This window comes from Mirounga angustirostris, unplaced genomic scaffold, assembly GCF_029215605.1.
Source record: "Mirounga angustirostris isolate CCGP_5_RB_7025 unplaced genomic scaffold, mMirAng1.0.hap1 SCAF_4, whole genome shotgun sequence".
NCBI classification, from domain to species: Eukaryota; Metazoa; Chordata; class Mammalia; order Carnivora; family Phocidae; genus Mirounga; species Mirounga angustirostris.
In genome coordinates this window covers 3,307,349-3,326,921 of record NW_026991712.1, presented here as the reverse complement: position 1 = coordinate 3,326,921, position 19,573 = coordinate 3,307,349, and the positions used below count along the sequence as shown (strand labels likewise).

General features: G+C 56.0%; 1 protein-coding gene across 6 annotated transcripts in view; it reads right to left on the bottom strand.

Annotated features, from left to right (window-relative positions):
- The window catches only part of AGO2 (argonaute RISC catalytic component 2), a 111,819-nt gene that overhangs the window by 24,849 nt on the left and 67,397 nt on the right, over positions 1-19,573 (bottom strand). For all 6 annotated transcript variants that reach the window (XR_010410490.1, XR_010410489.1, XR_010410488.1 and 3 more), the window contains 10 exons: positions 12,675-12,856; positions 10,490-10,626; positions 9,604-9,738; positions 8,755-8,842; positions 7,998-8,145; positions 7,227-7,346; positions 6,977-7,099; positions 3,746-3,879; positions 2,106-2,290; positions 1,271-1,430 (listed from right to left, as the gene is read on the bottom strand). Coding sequence is in view for 3 of the 6 variants with exons in the window: in XM_064587830.1 (XP_064443900.1) it covers positions 1,271-1,430; positions 2,106-2,290; positions 3,746-3,879; positions 6,977-7,099; positions 7,227-7,346; positions 7,998-8,145; positions 8,755-8,842; positions 9,604-9,738; positions 10,490-10,626; positions 12,675-12,856 (1,412 nt within the window). In the remaining 3 variants the exon portion in view is untranslated. The remainder of the gene's footprint in view (positions 1-1,270; positions 1,431-2,105; positions 2,291-3,745; positions 3,880-6,976; positions 7,100-7,226; positions 7,347-7,997; positions 8,146-8,754; positions 8,843-9,603; positions 9,739-10,489; positions 10,627-12,674; positions 12,857-19,573) is intronic.

Sequence of the window (19,573 nt, the reverse complement as noted above, 5' to 3'; positions counted from 1 at the left end):
GCCGTCTGCTCAGTGCCACCTTCTCCACGAGACGGTCACCATAGAAACCCCAGCTCCTTACCCTCCTGAACTCCTGTCCCTGCCATGATGTCACTGCTGCTCGCCTGTCAAGCCCCAAGCGTGTGGGTCCCCGCACCAGAGGGCTGGGACTCTGGGTGCTGTGCTCACTGCTGTGGCCCAAACTCCTGGTACACAGTAGGTGCCCACTAAACACAGAACCTGCTGACTCGGTGAACAGCACTTCGAGCTCACCACCTGCTCCTGATAGCTCCTCATTTCCTCCCAGAACCTTACCGCGAGGAACCAGTCTTCGGGTTCACGCGTATCAGGCTCTACCGCCCGCTAACTCCACTCAATGGCGGGAGCCGCAGTTCGGGAGGTGTGGCCCCCGGCCTGCAGCATCGCATGTAGGCTCGCTACCAATGTGCACGCTTGGGTCCCAGTCCAGATGTGCTCGTCAGAACCTCTGCTTTAACGAGGCCCGAAGTGGGTTCGGACGCTGGCCCAGCCGTGCCCACGCGAGGAGCCTGGGGCAGGCTGTTGCGTTCTGCACACATGGCCGCCTCTCCCCCAAGCACACAGAAGCAGCCAGACCGCCTCCTGTCCTCACAACTGCCCCTTCCACCTGCAGGGCGAGTGTGGCAAGCAATCCGCGTTTCCCCACGTCTGCCATTCAAACGCGAACCCAGACGCCCAGAGGCTCCAGCAAGAACCGCCCCCCCCCCCCCCAATATCTGTCTCTCCTGGCTGCAGCAGACAAAAGCTAACCTCCCCCGGGGCACCCAGGGCCCCACGCCGGGCCAAGAAGTACCAGGGGACCCCACAGCCCCGCCCACCGCTCCCCTGCCAGCCCCGGACCCCGGCCCAGGGTCCACAACAGCACGCTCTGCCGTGGAGCCTCTCAGTTCCCAGGGCTCGGTTCCAGCACTGACGGCATCGGGCAGTGACGTGCGTCCCTCCATCGAGGCTCGTGTCCTAGCCGTTCCAGGTGCGCTCCGGCGCTGACCTGCTCACTCCTTTCACAGCGCGGCTGCCGCGTCCCCGTTCCAGGACCCCTGCGCCCCTCTCTGGCCCCAGCTCGCTCTGGGAAGCTGGCCACAGCACTCCAGGACCCCCCTTGTTCCCCAGACTCCGGGCAGCACTTCCCGCGTTTGCGGCATCCAGGACAGGGCTTGGCGCCGGGACCCCACGTGGCACCCCCGGGCCCTGCCCCGACCCCACTGGGAATCGTGCTGTTAGCCACTGCGCACGCGGGGAAGGGCCGGCTTACCTCCCCTGGGGCAGCAGGATGTTGTTCACGCCTCCCAGCTTGACGTTGATCTTCAAGCAGAGGTTGGACAGGGTCTGTGGCGTGGTCCTCTGCACGTTCTTCATCTGCACACACTGCGTGGCCATCCCCAGCACCGTGTCTCCCACGCGCTTGACCTCGGCTGTGGAGCACGGAAGATGCACACGTTGGCAGCTCTCACCGGCCCCTCTTCCTTCGCTCGCCCTGACAGCCCCCCACCCCGAAACTGCAGAGGCCCGCACGGAAGCGCCACCACGGCAGCCCCGTGGGCGGCCACGCGTGTGAAAGAGCAGGTGACCGGCAGGCGGGGGAAAGTCTGGCCCCAGGGCTTGCGTTCTGCTCCGGCCGGAGTGAAGACCCTTTCGGGGACTTGCAGGGCTGCAGGGCGGTATGGGCAGAGCCAGGCTGCCACAGGGGCCTTGGCACTCCTGGCTAGGATCGCCGCCTTCTATCATGGTGCGCGGGGTTACGAGCAAAAGCTTGCGTCGTTAAAAAGAAAAACACTGGCATCCTCGATATCCACAGCACACGCACACCTGACATCCAAGTGCTATCTAGGCCCACACCCCTCGGTTTCTGGAATCTTCCGTGACGCAACTGTCAGCTGTTCCCCACACAGCCTGTGGAAACCGGGGACTTCCGGATAGAAACACTGACGGTGTCTTCTTTGCTCTTTGGATATGTAGCTTGGAGGGAAGAAGCGTGGCTTCCGATGCGGGATCAATGGGCCAGGCCCAAGCACTCCTCAGCGTGGTAAAAACACCAAGGACCCAGGCCGCAGCAAACCCCCACGGGGATCACGAGAGCAAAGGCTTACCATACACGGGGGTCTTGCCAGGCAGGATGACTACCACCAGCTGAAGGCCAGCGTACGTATTCTTCAGATGCCTGAACATGGGCTCCACGCTATCCGCCCCCTGGGCATATTTACAGAAGCACGGCTGGCCCTGGATCGGCATTCCAGCGTCCCTCGAGATCTTTCTGAGCTGCTCTGTGAAGGATCTGAAGGAGAAGGCTCATCAGACTCGAATGCATGGCGAGAGCCAAAGAATCCACACCAACCAGAGGCCCCAAGTAAAGGGCACGGCCTTAACAGCCCAACCCCAAGTCACTTTTATTGATGTCCAAATCTAAGTTTAAGACCTGGACAGAACCATGGCAACGTGTTAACTCAAAGAGAAGTGACGCGCTAAGCACACACGTCCGTCCCCGCAAAGCCACTCCCAGGGTGCAGGGACAAGTGCTGTCCTGTTGGAGCAATGCACCGAGCCGTGCTGCCCACTCGGCAGGCCTGACCAGCGTCCAGGTTCTGGGACAGAACCCAGGACTCCGTTCAAAGCCAAACACCGTCCAAGGGAGGAAAACCGTGAACGGACTGTCCCCTTGGATTTGCCCCCTTTATTCTTGGGTGTACAACTCGGACTTGGACGACACAGCCGTGGGGACGAACAGAACCAACCACAGGCAGAGTCACACCAGCAGCAGCTGCCAATGGGCCTGGTGGAGCCACGGTGGGGGGAGGGGCGCAGACGATCAACAGCTTCTATTTTAAACTTAGGAATAAAAATAACATCGCCTTCTACAGCAAGGTAAGGATACTTGATCCAAGGGAGCCAGCATTCAGCCTCCTATACTTTAGTGCAGCTAAACAGACGTGTGTGTGTGTGTGTGTGCGCACGCCCACATTCACACCCACAGGCGGCTTCACCGCGGGGCCGTCCAGCTCCAGGCAAAATGAACGAAGGAGGCAAGGCCAGAACTTGGAGAGAGAGAGGCGCCCGGGGTCCACGCCCAAGCGACCTGGTCTCCTAAGCTGCTCTGTGCTCCCAGCTCCATCTGCTAGTGGCGCCCAGGACAAGGAGCCACCGAAGACCTGGACAGAACCAGCCCGCTGACGTCTGCGCTCAGGAACGTTCGGAGCCGGCCTCGGCTAGAATGTCAAGCAGCTACACTCCGCAGGCTTGGGGGCAAGTTCCCTCCTGCTTCCACCGGGACAGGCGGGAAGCTAAAGCTTTCTTTCCGCTGTTAGGTCTGTTTGGCACAAAAGCGTGAGCGGCGAAGCTGCGTGTTTATGGTGCTACTTTCAAAGGGTCCGACGCCTGGACCAGGCCAGGACGATCGAGAAATACGAAGCTGAAGTGGCTTTTTTAAAAGTAACTTGACTTAACTGAATGTAATTTTCTCTTTTGCATCTAATTTTCAAGCTTTTTCTTCATTTACGGTTTTATTTCTTATATAATCTGCGTTACTTCTCCACACGCCCTCCACCAATGAGTCCGAGAAGTTAACAGCAGCCTCGAGGTGGCCCACGAGTCCGGGCAGGTGCTCTCTGCCAGGGGAAGCCTACCAACCCCACCATCAACACCCGCTGCGCCCCCCAGCTGCCCAGCCCCCCGCCCCCCGCCCCCCGGCTGGCCCACCCAAGGCCGGGTGCACCTGCCCCTCAAGCAGCCTTACTTAAGGTGGACTTCTGTGCACTGGCGCTGGGGGGCGAAGCACGCAATGGCCCACACCTTGATCTCAATGCCTGTGTGAAACTGCTTGTTCCTCATGTCCCACACGCCCTGGACAGGGGTGGCGATCGCTTTATTCTGCAAATGGCAAGACGTTTAGAGTGAGGAAAAATGGGAAACACATCCCTCTGACCCTGGATCGTGTTACTTTCCTACTGCTGCTGGTCCCCTGATCAGGTGGTGCTCCTGAGGCTGAGAACTGGGCCTTTGTGTAGTCTGCCATCCCTGACTTGCCCAGCCGTGCAAGTGGGCCAGAGACGTCTGCAGAACGGATGGATGGACAGATGAAGAGCTGGACGGGAGATGGGGCATGGAAGGATGGATGGAGGAACAGAGGAGGAAGGAAGGAAGGAAGGATGGAGGGAGGGGCAGATGAGGGGACAGAAGAAGGATGGATGGAGACAGGGGCAGATGAGGGGACAGAGGAAGAAGGAAGGATGGATGGAGAGAAGGGCGGATGGGGGGACAGAGGAGGAAGGAAGGATGGATGGAGGGGGGTAGATGAGGGGACAGAAGAGGAAGGAAGGATGGATGGAGAGAGGAACAGATGGGGTCAGAAGAGGAAGGATGGATGGAGGGAGGGGCGGATGGGGGGACAGAGGAGGAAGGATGGATGGAGGGAGGGGCAGACAGAATAATGGAAGGATAGATGGAGGGGTGGATGAGTAGACAGATGGAAGATGGATGGACCGATGAAGGGAGGGGTGGATACAGGCCAGGGAGAGCAGAGAGGCCCAGAATTCCACCCAACCTCAGGGGCAGCCCGGAGGAATGCTACAGGAAACTTCCTGGTTGGTTCAGAACATGCTCTCACTTATTCTACCTCCTCTCTTATCAGGCCGACAGCCGGGGAGCGGGGTGGGGGGGAGAGAAGTCAAGGTGCCTCCTCCCAGTCCTGGCTGGGGAGCAGATGGGCCAGAGAGGACCCCTGCATTGCTCACGCCACTGTCTGCCGTGGTTTAAGGAACGGAAGCTACCCCCTCTGGTAAAGACAGAGCAGGGGACACATCCACCGGGGTTTGTCCTCTCTCAGCCAGAAAGGACCAGGCCTCAGCACCACCAGAGGAACCCCTGGACTCCCTTCCGGGGAGGGCTGGCGGCGGGGGGCATGGCTGTCCAGGCCTGTGGGCACCACCAAAGGACGGGCTGCACGTGAGCTCCTGTCACTTGGTTATGGGAGGGTTTCTAGTGGAAAACATTTTTTATTACAAAAGTCACACAAGCCCATTGTAAAAAACAAACATTTTAGAAATGAACTCTTTTCTTTCCGATATTTTTATAACTATTTCCCTGCTGCTACTAGAGACAGGCTTCTGTAAGAGACAGCCCCCCACCAGTCTGGTATTCCAGACTCAGTGCACGCACGTGCACACGCCCACACACGCACACGCCCACACACGCGTGCGCACACACACACGCGTACATGCACACGCACACACACGGTTTCAGCAGACATGGGCTCTTAGGACACATGCGATTCTCAGCCTCAGCACCGCTGACATTCAGACTGTCCTATGCACTGCGGATGTTAGCAGTTCTTGTCACCAGATGCCAGCCTCCAGACATCGCTAAATGTCCCCTGGGGGGCATTTAATGTCTTGCTCCAACAATGGACAACAAGTAGGGTAGGTGAAGAAAAGTGTGTGTTCTCATTAAAATGTTTCAGAGATCTGGAAAAATGTGTTCATTTAGAAGCATCAAAAACTTCCCATCCCTACAATTCTAATATTTTTGCAAGATGAGGTTACAAGAGCTATTTTGTCTTCCAGACTACTCCTGTATTTCTTGAGTCAGAAAGTCGAAACAGACATAAGCAGACAGATTTGCGGTCCCGATTTGATCACCCAAGGGCCACATAAATCTCTATTTCTAGCCATCTCTCCACTTACTTGTGAAAGGGAATCACACACTCTTCCTCCTAGGGTTTTAAGAAGGGCTCAAAAAGGTGCTATGCTTGCAGCGCGTCTGGACATAGCAAGTGCACAAGTGAGCTCAGAGCCCGGAAGCCTTGCTCAGAAGTCTCCTTCAGAGGGCGGGCACCAGGATGGGGGCCCCCACACACAATACCGTGCAGTGAAAGTCCAAAAGAACAAGCCACACGTCACATACATATGGAACCATCTCCAAGACCTCTATGGGCTCTAAGAGAAAGTTTCAAGTAAAAAGAGGCGTATTTAATGTTACTAATTGCACCAAAAGGGATGAAAACTCATGTGAATAATCCCTGGGCAGCTTTACAAGATAAAACACCAATCACTTCCTGGGAGAGCAAGTGAGACCTGGGGAAAGAGTCTTCTTCCTATAATGCTTTGTTTTGCTGTGTTGTGCTTTGTAAGTAGGCTCCAGGCTCAACGTGGGGCTCAAACCCACGACCCTGGGATCAAGACTTGCAGGCTCTTCCCCCTGAGCCGGCCAGGTGCCCCCCTCCTGTAGTTCTTTGTGCCTTTTGAACTTTGGAACATTATAAAAAGCAGAACTTAACGTTTTACACTAAGAAAGGGGAAAACCCTACAAACAAAACCAGGCCTTGCTATGGGTCCTGAGGACGAGGGTAAAAGGCAGAGTCACTCCAATCTTCCATCAGAGCTTGTGGGTGAGCAGCCCGTGATGAGTGAGGCTGAGGCCCCCGGGGCCCCGCCACCCACCCGGTAAAGCCGTGCTCCGCGTCTGGGGGCCCGGCCCTGAGGAAGTGCATGAAGACCCTTCCCATGAGCTCTGCAGGGCTCAGTGGACAGGATCGCTTTATGATGTGCTGATGAAGCCAGGCATTACACCAGCAAAAACAAACAAAACCTGAGTGACTAACAGCTCTGTTTGTCACCAAATACCTCCAACACCGAAGTTAGAAAAACAGAAAAGAAGTCTAAGTTTCTGGAAAATAATTCATCAGTGGCAAAGTGCCCAAAGAACAATGCTTTCCAGATTTCAATGGGGTAATAAAAATCACCTTTTGAAAAAATAAAAGTTATTCTGAAAATCCTCAGAAAGGGCCCAGCAACTTAGTCCTTACTGAGGCCCCGTAACGTGCACTGGCTTGGACTAGAGTGGCAAGAATTCCTTACCTTGGCCACGGTCTACACCTCTGGCATGGTTCTGACCCGAGGGGTCAAAAGTTCCTGCTCCACCATCACCTGCCAGACACACGGCGTGTCCCCCGAACCCCGCCCCCACGTACCCTGCCCCCGTAGAGGATAGAGGGCGGCTGGAGGACCCGCCCGGTCACGTCTGTCATCTCGTCCTTGACCATGATTCCAAATTCACGAACATACGGATCTGTATTAAAACTTGCACTTCGCATCTTGAAAAGGAAAAAAGAAATAAGCCGTGTCTGTCCCAAGCACCAGGGGCTCCCTTGCCCGGCACCATGTACCACAGTCCCCATGGTGTCCCCACCCCCAGGCTGGCCCTGGGAACGTGACGCTCACCAGCTTGCTAATCTCTTCTTGCCGATCCGGCGCTGACCTGGCGGTCGCTCTGATCATGGTTGAGGTCTGATTGTCGGTCAGTTTTTTGATACATCTCTGTCCTGCCACTATGTTACAGACCTACAAAGAAGAGACAGGGCGCTGGCCCCGGTGCTGGAGGACAGGCGGGGGTCTGGGGCTGAGCGTGGTGCCCTGGCTCAGCCTGTGACACATCGGTCTCTTAGCCACACATGGCGAGGCGCCCCGCACACACCATGGTGGCCATCCCTGCGACCCTCCAGGATTGGGGCTGCTCAGGGCCCGCGGTCGGCACCAGAGATCCTCCTGGGCGAGCCTGGCCTGGCACCAGTGCGCGCTGGGAACCTCACAACGTAGGAGCATGAAGCTGCGTGCTGATGGGGAGGAGGCCGGCCTTCTGGACCAGGGCCCAGGAAAACCACCTGGATATTTGGGTAGCTGGACAAGTACAGAGAATTTAAGGCACTAACAGAAAAGAGTTAAAACTTGGGCCTCAGCTTTAGCATTTAATCTTTCCCTGGGCCAGGATTTTTCCAACAGTAAGTGAAGAAATAGTAGCTTTTCTGAGCATCTTCCACCCTGTTCAAAGGGCCTGCTGGGCACAACGGGCACGTCCTGAATGGGCCCACGAATCCCACGGGAGTCACCACACCGTTTCATTCTCGGGGAGGCAGGCACGAGGGGCATCACTGGCCTGAGGCCCACAGTTCTCCCACCAGCCCCAGAGCAGCCCGGACAGGAGACGGAACTTGCCTCGAGGGGAAGGTAGGTGTGTTTCTGCTCCTGTCCGACTTGTAAACACGGGAGGTGGGGGTAGCGCAGAACCAGCTTGTGCCTGTCCTTGAAGTACTGGGCCACCGTGCACTCCACCGTCTGCCCGCTCTCCTGCTGGAGCGGGAATCTAGGGAAGCCAAGAAGGGGCTCAGGCAGCAGACCCCACATGAGCCCGCTCCCCCGGTCTGCTTGCTGAGGGCTGGAGAAGGTGGGTGGGGGTTGGGGTGGGGGCAAATGTCCAAAGCACCTTCCAGGGGTCAAAACCAATCATGCCCTTCGGACAGGTAGTTCCTAAACTTCCGTATTATCTCTGGAGTTGGGAAATAAAAAACACTGACATGCATGTAACATGCAACAATCACAGATCCCAGAGATCTACAGTGTAAGTAAGGAAGTAGCCACGCCTTGGCGGTGGGGGGCGCCTACTGATCCCCGCTAGCTCCCAGCCCCGGCTCTGCACTGAGGATGGGAAAACAAACAAAAATGACTCTCTCTCGCCTGTAAAACTCAAGAGGGAAAATCAACAAGGAGCCACCAACCCCTTCCCACCCCGTACGGTGCAATTTCATGATTTTATCTCATTGGATGCAGTTTGGTTCTACCGAGGCAAAGGCATGGTTCCAGAATTCTGAACCAGAATGAAATGATCCTTCCCAGGAGGGTCACTGCTCTGGAGGTGGGCCATCAGAGGGACCGCGGAGAGTGGGTCCGGGGGGGGGGGGGTAAGGCCATTTACGTTTGGTGGCTGGCGGGCCGCCGGGTCACATTGCATACACGGTATTTCCTCTTCATCTGCCCACAGTGCGTTATCTCCACCTTTAGACCTGGCAACACAGAGCAGCCCGGCCTCACAGTCAAGCCCCGGCCCGGCCCGGAGCGTGGGCCCCACCTCCCGAGCACCGGCTGTCCCTGGAGCCCACAGACCCCAGGGGAGGGTGTTCCGCAGCAGCTGCAGGGCTGCACTTGCCCTGAGTGCGGGGACCTGTGCGCAGGGCCCGGCTCACCCACGGGGATGCCTTCTGCCCCCGAAATGCCAAGGCCAGAGGCTGGACACAGTTCTTAAAGATAAAAGAGACGATGTTGGCTCAGCGAGACTTTGTGCTTCCTCCAGGACTATTTTTAGCAGCCGGCACTTCTGATGGCCTTTAGAAAGCCCTGAGGAGGACAGGTGCGGAGGGGCGTGGGCGACAGGTGCTGGCCGACTCTCCGCGGCTGGGCCAAAGGGCCCGAGCCAGGCCACTGCACTCGGGCCGTGTTTCCCTGAGTGGAAAGCAGGCTTGGTGGGTAGGTGCCCAGGACAAGGCATGAAAGCGTGCTCCCCATTCCAGAACAGCATGAGGTCCTGGTAACAACCACACGCTGCTCTTTGCTCCGAGAGTCCAGTGACTTGCACGCACTGGTCGCTGACCCCGTGGAAAGCCGTTTACTGAGAACATCACTGTTCCCGCGCTGTGAAATGGGCTTAGTTCAAATCTGTGCTAATTCTCGGGATGGCTAATCACTCTCGCCGCCTTCATCCCCTTAGGAGCTCAGGAAGTGCAGCGAGGGGGAAAGTCAGGGCCTCACACGCAAGGCAGCAACCCACCTTTGATTTCTTTGGTAAACTTTACCCTTTGGGAATCTGTCAGAGGTTTCTGTTGTTCTTCAATACTTTTAAAATCCAAAACTTCACAAACAAACTCAATTACTGGCTGTGCCTTATAAAATGCAGTTGCTGAGACTGTAGGTGGAAAAAGAGAAAAGTAAAAGCTGATGTGAGATGTGCCCAATGGTGCCCCTTGCAGGCCGGCCACCTGGCTCTGTTCCCCCATCCCCGGGGTCCACCTCTGGGCCTTAGGGTGGGACAGAGCCAGAGGGGGCTGCCCCATACTCCCTCTGCTCAGGGCCCAAAGATAAAGTCACCGTCTGAGAATAAAATTAGGTTTAAAATGAAACCCCACCAGATCACAACAGCCATGACTGTGGATTTTCTGACTGTCTCCTGGTGCAGATCTCTCTGAAGCGTACTGTTCCTTGCGTGATCCAACCCTGAGTCTCCCGAGAGGGCAGGGCACCCTAAACCCGGAGGAGACCAGCCGGAAGGCAACAGACCAGGCAGGCCCCTAGCCAGCTATCCCGCACTCCTACCAACCAGGCTGCATAAGGAAAAGGCGAGATGGTGGGCGGGCCTAGCGGTGGGAGGTCAGTTCACACCCCCCAGAGACACTGGCCCTGCCTGGTGGACAGAGGCAGCAGCATCTGGGAACGAGTCAGGGACGCAGGCCTGTCTCAGCGCCCCGAACCTCAGTCTCGGGAGCGGGCCCTGCGGGTGGTTCTGAGGATCACGTCCCACAAGCAGGTGAGGAAGGCCAGGTGTGGCAGCATCTGAGGCTCGGGCGGAGGCCACCCAGGCGCTGGCTCCCCCAGGTCTCAGCCCCTCGGTGACGCTCCACCCCCCCCCCCCCGATGACAAAGACTGGGGCTTCGCTTACCGTCGATATTTAACATCATTTTCCAAAGGGAAGGGCGGACGGACTGGTGGAAGCCAAACCACACTTCCCGGCCCCCGCCAAGGGGGTTGGAGCAGCCCTCGGACGCTGTAAAGAAGGAGCGGCCCACAGGGGTGTACCTGAAACGAGACCCCCTGTCTGATCAGAAAGAACAGGCTGACGCCAAGTTTGCTGCTCATCGTGACAAGCAAGCAGGCAAACACTCACACGTGCCAACGGTTCCGCCGTTTTGACCGAACTGCACTTTGCAGGCGTCCGTGGCCGATGCTGGGGAGCACTGTTTAAGGCGCAGCCTTGGGGACGCAGGGCCTCGGCACGCGGGGCACAGGGGAGCAGCTGGTCTCCCACCCACCGTGCTTCTGGATCCCCGACGCGGGCTCTGGCTGTGCAGGGCCCAGGGCGCACAGGGTGTCCCTGGCTTCATCCGTGTTTCTGACCCTCCCCACCCCCCACCCCGTACTTTAATGCTCATCCTCCGGGGCTTAGCTGTGCGCAGCGCTTCACATCTTTCTAGGACAGCGCAGTGCTGCGTGTGCAGGGACGGGTGGAAGGAGCGTCTGCCAAGTGGCCGCCGCAATCAGGCCAAGGCGGCTGGGAGCCTGGCTGCTTTGCCCAGGACCATGTTGGGACGTAGAACCCAGCATCCATTCCCTGCTCCACGCAGCTCCTCTGCAGGGGAGGCTCTCAATATGGGGGGGGCGGGGAGCTCGGCCTCCCAGGCGGGATGGTAAGGTGGATGTGTGGGAAGACCCGCACGCCGTCCAGGGCCCGGCTGCCCACAGTGCGCGGAGGGCAGGATGCCGCCTGCCACACCGAGCAGCTGCACCAACGTGCCTGGTCCCCCAGGACGCGTCCTCACCAAGGATCCAAAAGGAAGATGCTTCTTTTAGGGGTTGTATTATCCACCTACAGGCTGCACTATCAACCGGATGGTGGGGATGGTCCTCTCTCTCTCCCCCTGACCCATGTTAATTCCGCCACTTTTTCTATTATTTTTCCAAAATGAAACGAGACTTTCCTCCTGATTGTAAAAGTAACATGGTAATTAATTCAAAACTCAGAAAACAAAAATCACAGTAATTTCCGCCACTCATTTGAAAAATGTATTCAACATTTTGGCAACTGCCTTTCTAGATTTTTTTTTTTTTGCACCCACCTGCCTTCCTGCCAACAGAAGTTCCAAGCAGTAGCAGATTATACCCCGGGGGCCGGGGGGAGGATCCCTGCTAGGAGTGACACCTGCCCGGTATCTGGTTGCCCCCCGCCAAGTCTGGAGACTGAGAACATCAGGGTCCCCTTAAAATCCAATGAGGCACCCCAGAGCACCTTCTCTCACCCCTACAAAGGGACAAAGGGAGCCCCACTCCCTCCTCAAATCTTAGAGCTTTGTCAGTACAAGGAGAGGTCAGCAAGGAGGCTCATTTCTCCTGTCACTGGTTCATTCAAACGGTTCCCGAGGCCCCGGCAGGTGCTGCACACATGGGAAGAGCAGGTGGTCCCAGATCAGACCCCGAGGTCTGCGTGTGGCAAAGCGGCCTGGCTCGTACGAGGCTGAGACACAAGGAAACAGTGCAGCCCTGCCACCTGGCAGAGTATGAGCCGTTCAAGTGTCCATGCACCCTCTGTCCCAGGAAGTTCAAGTGTGGCGGTTTGTGGAATAAACCAACGGTCCGAAGCATCGTGTCGCCTGCGGTCTCAGCGTCCTTCATGCTGTGGGTGCTCCATCAAGTAGGATACTGGGAGTATCACTCTACTATTACAAGTCCTACCCGTGAAGGCCACAGACACAGAACATGCTCATAGTATCAGGCAAGTGAAAAATCATGCCCACTGTGCACAAAGACGGGCAGACCATCTTTTTGTTCCAGGTTGAGAATTCCAGTGATTTCCTTTTTTTTAAAGTAATCTCTGCCCAACACGGGGCTCGAACTCACAACCCTCAGATCAAGAGTCACGTGCTCTACTGACTGAGCCAGCCAGGGGCCCGTGGTGATTTATTTTTATATTAAAAATGTTTCATGTTAGTATTGCTATAATTTCTATCATAGAAATCCATGGCCATCACCACCCCGACTCCAACACCTCATTCATCCTTGCACAGAGATTTCATATTCTCCAGGTAATGCTCAGGGTCAGAAGCAGATGCTCCCGCTTCCTTGGACCTCACCTCATGGATGGCAAATGCCTCATGACCACATCCAGGGCCTGGATCGTCTCGAAGGGGACGCTGGGCAGCCGCCCCGAAAGTGCATCGTGTAACGCCTGTAAGCTCACGCAGGACACCCACTTGATGGACACCTTGAAGATGCGGTCTTTCCCTTCTCCAGGCAACGTGACCTCCAGCTCCACCTGTGAGGAGATCCAGAGCATGCGGTTACTCACACTTGCCCCTTAAGAAGCCACTGGGAGGGTGAAGGTGGTGCAACAGCCCTGGGTTGGGAAATTCTAGCTCATCCTTTATCCCACCAGGCACACATGGGCATGGGCACCGTGACTGACACGGGACCCAGGATTTCTGCCTGGCCCTGCACACAGAGGCAGCTTGGAGAGGCAAGCAGCGAGAGACGGTATCATGAGAAATCTCCGCCAGAGCGGGGCGGGGGGCCCAGACGGGGTGGGGAGACACAGGCAGGGGGCCTGGGAGCCAGCCGAGGGTCCTGGAGAGTTATTTCCCAGGGGAACTGAAAATGTTGCAATGGGTCTGGGGATTCCCATTTTCTGGGTCCCTAAGGAATCCACAAACTAGCTTTGCAGTGAATAAACCATGAACAAAAAGCCTTCCTAGGACAGATGTGTGGTAAAACAAACAGGCAAATGCTAACCACTGCAGATTCTAGACGGGTTGGCACCCGCCTACAATGCATCCACCTTTCCTCTGACTAAACAGGTTCACGATGAAATGTGGGAAGATCAGAGAATGTGGGTGGTGGGGACTCGCACTGGGCTCTTCCCCACCGTTTCCAGAAGCTGTTCTACGGGACAGTCTGCGACCCAAGGGCATTGGCACCTCCACATATAGAACATGCAGAGAAAAAAGCTTCCACTACAAGACCCCATCAGAATCTCCTGGGAAGAAATTAAAATTCTTAGCCAAACGTCAGAATATTTGCCACAATAGTGCTCAATGGTCTCCAACAGCTCCGTCCAACAGAATTTTCTGTGATAACGGAAACAGTCTCTTCCTGCGCTGCCCAGGACGCCAGCCACTGGCCCAATGTGGCCACTGAGCACTTGCAGTGTGAACAGTGTGGCCGAGGGACTGAATTTTCAGCTTTGTTAACTTTTCATGAATCTGCGTTGACACGGTCGCGTGCGGCCAGTGGCTGGCGTCCTGGACAGTGGTCGGGAGCGTGCCCCCGTGACTCACTCCCTGAAGCAGACAGTCTCCTCCCAACTGTGAGGCGCCCCTCGCCCACACGCCTGGCTCCTCCTGGCACCCAGACCCACCTTTACCCCATCGCTTCACTGCACCACTTACGATCCCGCAGCTCAGTGGCTGGTAACTGAGGAGTACATCCCGAACACATGGCCCACACAGACCCCACTCAGGTGGTGACTGAAACATGCCATAAACATCGAAGCCAATATTTGTGAAGTGTCTAATGTGACAGGTCACGGATTATATATATTTTATCCTTAAACATCCAAAGATCCCAGGAAGGAAGACTTCATTCACTACTTTTTATATGTAAAAATACAGATGTTCAGACTAGAGGTCCAGCCCACTCCCCACCTGTCACCGGGGGGCCGCCACCCTCAGGGCAGCACAACACAGATGTGCCCCCCCAAGGCCCCCCAAGCCTGCGAGTCCCGGGAGGAAGAGGGTTCCGCCCCGCTGCCTGTGCGCCTGGAACGCCCTCCCCCAGCAGGTGCCCGGCAAACTCCGGGGCGGGAGTCACGACCCAGGTCAAGCGTTCCAGCCGCATCAGGCTCCTCCCTGCCCTCCTCACTCCCTCCTCACGCAGCAGGCCTGCAGGCCACTCTCCGCTCCTAAAGCACACCTTCCCTCACGCACTCACCACACCACGTTCAACCGTCATGAGAGCTACAAGCCGACCGCGTGCACCGAAGTCACCTGCACGCCTGTGTCCTGGAGGACACCTGCCCAGCAGCCCTCAGGCCACCGCCACGCCTGGCAGCCACTAACGGCCCATGACCCAAGGCCCAGCGCGGAGACGGCAGTGAGAGAGAACAGACACTTCCAGGCGCACGGACCTCAGGATGGAAGAGCGAGCGGCACCGAGCCACAGGACAAGGTCCCTTCCGGAAGGAAATGATAGATGTGATGGTTGCACACACAGCTGCTAAAACCAGGAGGACCAGAACCACAGTGAGCCGTCCCCTCACACCTGTCCGAAAGGCTAGGATCAAAAGACGACCAGGACAGAGTGCCGGCGGGGACGCAGCCACCGTGGCAGACAGTACAGAGGGTCCACAAAAAGCGAACAGCAGGAGCACCACACGGTCCGATCCAGTAATGCCACTACCAGAGATCTACCTGCAGAAAATGAAAACACTAATCTGAAAAAGACATGCGTCCCTGAGCGGATCACAGCATTATCTTCGATGGTCAAGACAGGAAAGCAGCCCAGGTGCTGCTGACCAACGAATGGATAAGGAGGTGCTATCCATGCATAATGGAATATTGCTCAGCCATCAAAAAGGGGGGGTCTCTTGCCATTTGCAACAACATGGATGGATCTGGAGGATATTATGCTAAGTGAAACACACAGAGAACGACGAACACCACAGGATTGCATTTATATCTGGAATTTAAAAAACGAACCAGGAGAAAAACGGAAACAGACTTGTAAATATGGAGAACAGACTAGTGGTCACGAGAGGGGAGGGGAGGGAGGCTGGGTGAAGTACATGGAGGGGATGAAGAGGTACACACTTCTGGGTATAAAATAAGTAAGTCACAGGGATGATCAGTGCAGCTCGGGGAATATGGCCAATACCGTCATGACCTGGTGTGGCGACAGGTGGTGACCACACTCATCATGGGGAGCATTTTGTAACGGACAGAATTGTTGAATCACTATGTTGTATACCTGAAACCAATACAGTGCTGCATGTCCACTATACTCCAATTAGAAATAAAAGTCTGAAGATGCCCCCCCCCGCCCAATCCTGCGTGACTAGGGCCGGCAGCCTCCGTGGGAAGGGCTGCGCTGGGGCTCAGGCACGCGGAGAACCTGTCCTTAAGGAGATTAGAGTCTGGCCTTGAGCACAAATGATGTTTTTATGAAGTAATGAGGCATTCAGATAAACAAACCAAACTTTTCTTTGCAAGAAAAGCACTGCAATACCATTTTGCCACGTCAATTAAGAAAATGTGAAAAAAAGTTAAAAAGTGGTAATTACAGGAGGTGATGGATGTGTTAATTGTGGTGATCATTCCACAACATATACATATATCAAGTCATCATGCACACTTTAAATATATGCCATTTTATGTGTCAATTATACCTCCGTAAAGCTGGGGGAAACGCCTCCACAAGCAAACTAAGGGGGGGTGTGGAAGGGGTGTATTTTCCTTCAGCAAAAGATACTTCTACCCATGTTTAAGGGGGTTCCGGCCCGGCCTCCTTGTGGCCCCACACAAAGGGAGCAGAACCAGCTCCAGGCCCCCCGAGTCTGCCACACACAGGGTGCCTCGAGGGGCTGCCTGGCACGCCTATCCGACAGCTTCGGGACAGTGGCACCTTCAGAAGAAATGCCCCATCACGGGGCGGGGCGGCGCCAGCCTTCGGCTGTGACGCCAGCCTCAGGACACCCTCACGTCGGTCTGGGCCCCGGCCAGCAGAGTCCGTCCACACACCAAGATACTTCAATTTCTCACCAACCTGCCGCTCTCGGTCCCAACAACGCAGCAGCCCAAGGCCGCTGACTGGAGGTGGTGGGACGCAGGGGCTGCCGGCTACACCCCGGCCCGGAGAAGTGAGAGTCAGGCTCTCCAGACAGACCAAAGGCCCACACTCTAAGTCTCCAGAGCTGCCCCGGGGGAGCCCCACGGGGACACCTACCCCGCGAGGAGCGGGAGAAGAGCACCGTCAGTGACCGAGAAGCCGTGGACGGGGGAGGCAGGGGTGTTTCCACCGGGTTCTCTTGTCTACAACTGGGCTGTTGTGTGGCCGAGGCCCGGGAACTCACTGCCACCTCTTCCGGGGAAAGAGAGGCAGTATGGGCAGGGCCCGGGGCCACCCCCCACCGAGCCCTCCCGAGCGGGCTGTGCAGGTCACGTCATGGGCGAGATGTGTGCAGGGCGCTGATATGAAAGGCCATCTGTCACTGCTCGGCAACCAGCCTCTTCAAAAGCCAACTGTCGTCCCTCCAAATCACTTTGGACAAAACCAGTCCTTCCTCGTACGTCTGCGAGGGGCGTGGGGACTCAGTCACCCTCATCAGTGCGACCTGCAGGTACCAGCAAGTGGCGGCTCTGCCAGGTGAGAGCCACACCTGCCGAGCACCCCTGACCCGGGCCAGCTGGCTCCAAGGTGCTTGGACAAACGCTGTGGCTCCGGAGGGACCCTTAGCGCTGAGAGGCAGCAGAATAGCCCCAGAGAGCAGACAAGGCTGGGCAGACCCTTTACCTGGATGCTGCCCAAGGACGGGACCTGACGGGTGGTTCCCTGCCCCCACGGCCTCTGCCCTCGCCCCCTGCCTGCCCTCAAACCTCCTGACCCTCGGAGCCAGCGCGGAAGCCTCTCTGCCCTGCCCAGAACCCCCATCACCTGTTCAAGTCAGCAGGCAGTGGGCTTGCGCTCACGGCCCCGGCCTGATGTGCGGCCCAGAGCCGAACAGGCGGCAGTGCCGAGCCGTGTGTTTGTGCAGACATGTCCTCCCTTCCTCGTGGGGTCTCTTACCGACTCGAGTTGTGCCCCTGGCCTGACGTGTGACTGCCTTCTAGGGAGGAGACACTCACGCCTTCCCTGAATAAGCAGAGAGAGACTGTAGCTACAAGAAGCTGAAGACCCAAAGAGGGGTCCCAAGGCTGGACCCAGTGCCAGGAGCAACAAGCGACATACATTCTGATCTCGCAAATCACATTATGTCACTGGGAAGAGGGCCTGGGAGCTAAACCCCAAATGGTGATCAACTCCTACAGCTTCCTCAGTCTCAGATTCTGAAACGTGAGGGCCTGGCCTGGGCCACAGCATCTCTCAGCCCAACCAGGGTGCCTGGCCTCCCACACAGGGGCCGGACTTAAAGTGCGTGCGCTACTTAGCAGGAGAAACAGTAAATTACAAGCGCTGCCTTCCGTGAGTAAGGGCCACGGGCCACGGGCCACGTTTTGTGTGCAGACCTGGACGAGAATCCCCTGCAGCCCCCATCCAGCCACCAGCACACACAGGTGAAGGGGACAGTAAAGGATTTTCTCGGGCTACAGAAGTGCCCATCACACAAAGAAAAGTACTTTACAAAAAAAAAGTAAAAGAAAACAACAGCAAGAGACGATTTGCCATAAGAGGTGAGTATCTGGGAGCAGGAAAGGGGCCACATCATATCAGCTCTTAAACTGAAGAGATTAACATCTGCATATCGCAACTGTTTGACAGAAACTGAAAAATGATGGGAAGCAGCGGTCTGGGGCAGGCTCTCCATGCTCATCTGCAGAACGCACAAAAAGGGGGGGTGAAACTTGAGAGCATGGAGGGCACATCCTGACCTCTTAGACCACTAACCACACCCAGCAGTCTCTGCTGGCCGTGTTGTAATTAAGTACTTGAAACCCTGACGATTCTAAGTATGATTTGGGACCAGCAGTATGGGCATCACCTGGGAGCTGCGTCGTAGAAATGCAGACCCCCCTCCCCCAGGTCCTGCATCAGGGGCACATGCAGCTCATCACTGGTGGAGATCCTCTTCCTGGGGGGGATTCATTCAGTTTTCACAAGAACCCTGGGAGGTGGCTTCTGTACACCCCCCCCCCCCCGCCCTGCTTTTATAGATGTGGCACTTGGGGCTTTAAGATGGCTTCCTCAAGGTCCCACCCCAGGAGAGGGCAACGCAAGCACCGGAATCAGGTCCTGGTTTACCCCAGAGCCTGGTTAACTTCTATAAGGACAAGTTTCAAGTTTGAACACTGTATCGACTCCCCCACTCCTTCTGAAGGAAAATGTTCCTGTGCCCCGCCTAGTGTCTGATTATACATGTACAGATAAACTGGGAATAAACTCCTTATGCTTTTTCTTACACAAGTTTAAACAAAAACAAACGTGCAAATTAAAAACTTCATAATCAATAAATTTCAAATGCACCAGCATGTTTCTTTACAAGGCATGATCCCAACTCAGTGGACAGGCAAAGGGTCCCGGGACTCCCTCTAATTCAGAATGCCAATGTCAGTCACCCCCACCCAGCCCCGTCATGCACCACTGTTATCTCGGGATCCCCTTGAGACCAGCTGGTAAGGAGCCCTTATCACGGCGTGGCCTTGCCTCGGCCATAACGTACTCTGTTATCAGAGCACGGCCAAGTCCGAGCTGTGCCACCCAGCGCCAAAACTGCCTGGTCTCCTGGCGATTCAGACGAGCGTAAGGAACTCAGTCATATTGAGATTATAAAAAAACGGAAAAGCGAAAACATTTCATGGCTGCGGAGAACCTGCATCTTGCTGGCCAGCAGGGTCTGTAAGCACCAAGCTGCACTCCTTCCCAGGGACCCAGGGGCTTAAGAAGTTAATTGGGCAGGTCATTCTCAAACGGAATCAACTTCACTGCTCTCACTGGGACACTCGTGAAGTTACTTATTTCTCTGCTGTGTTTTTTTGTTTTTTTTTTGTTTTTTGTTTGTTTGTTTGTTTTTAAGATTTTTATTTATTTATTTGAGACAGAGAGAATGAGAGGCAGAGAGCATGAGAGGGGGAGGATCAGAGGGAGAAGCAGACTCCCCGCCGAGCAGGGAGCCTGATGCGGGACTCGATCCGGGGACTCCAGGATCATGACCTGAGCCGAAGGCAGTCGCTTAACCAACTGAGCCACCCAGGCGCCCTGTGTTTTTTGTTTTTAAAGTTTGTGTGAAGATTATTTCTGAGCTGAGCTTTGCTCTTCTCCTATTAAT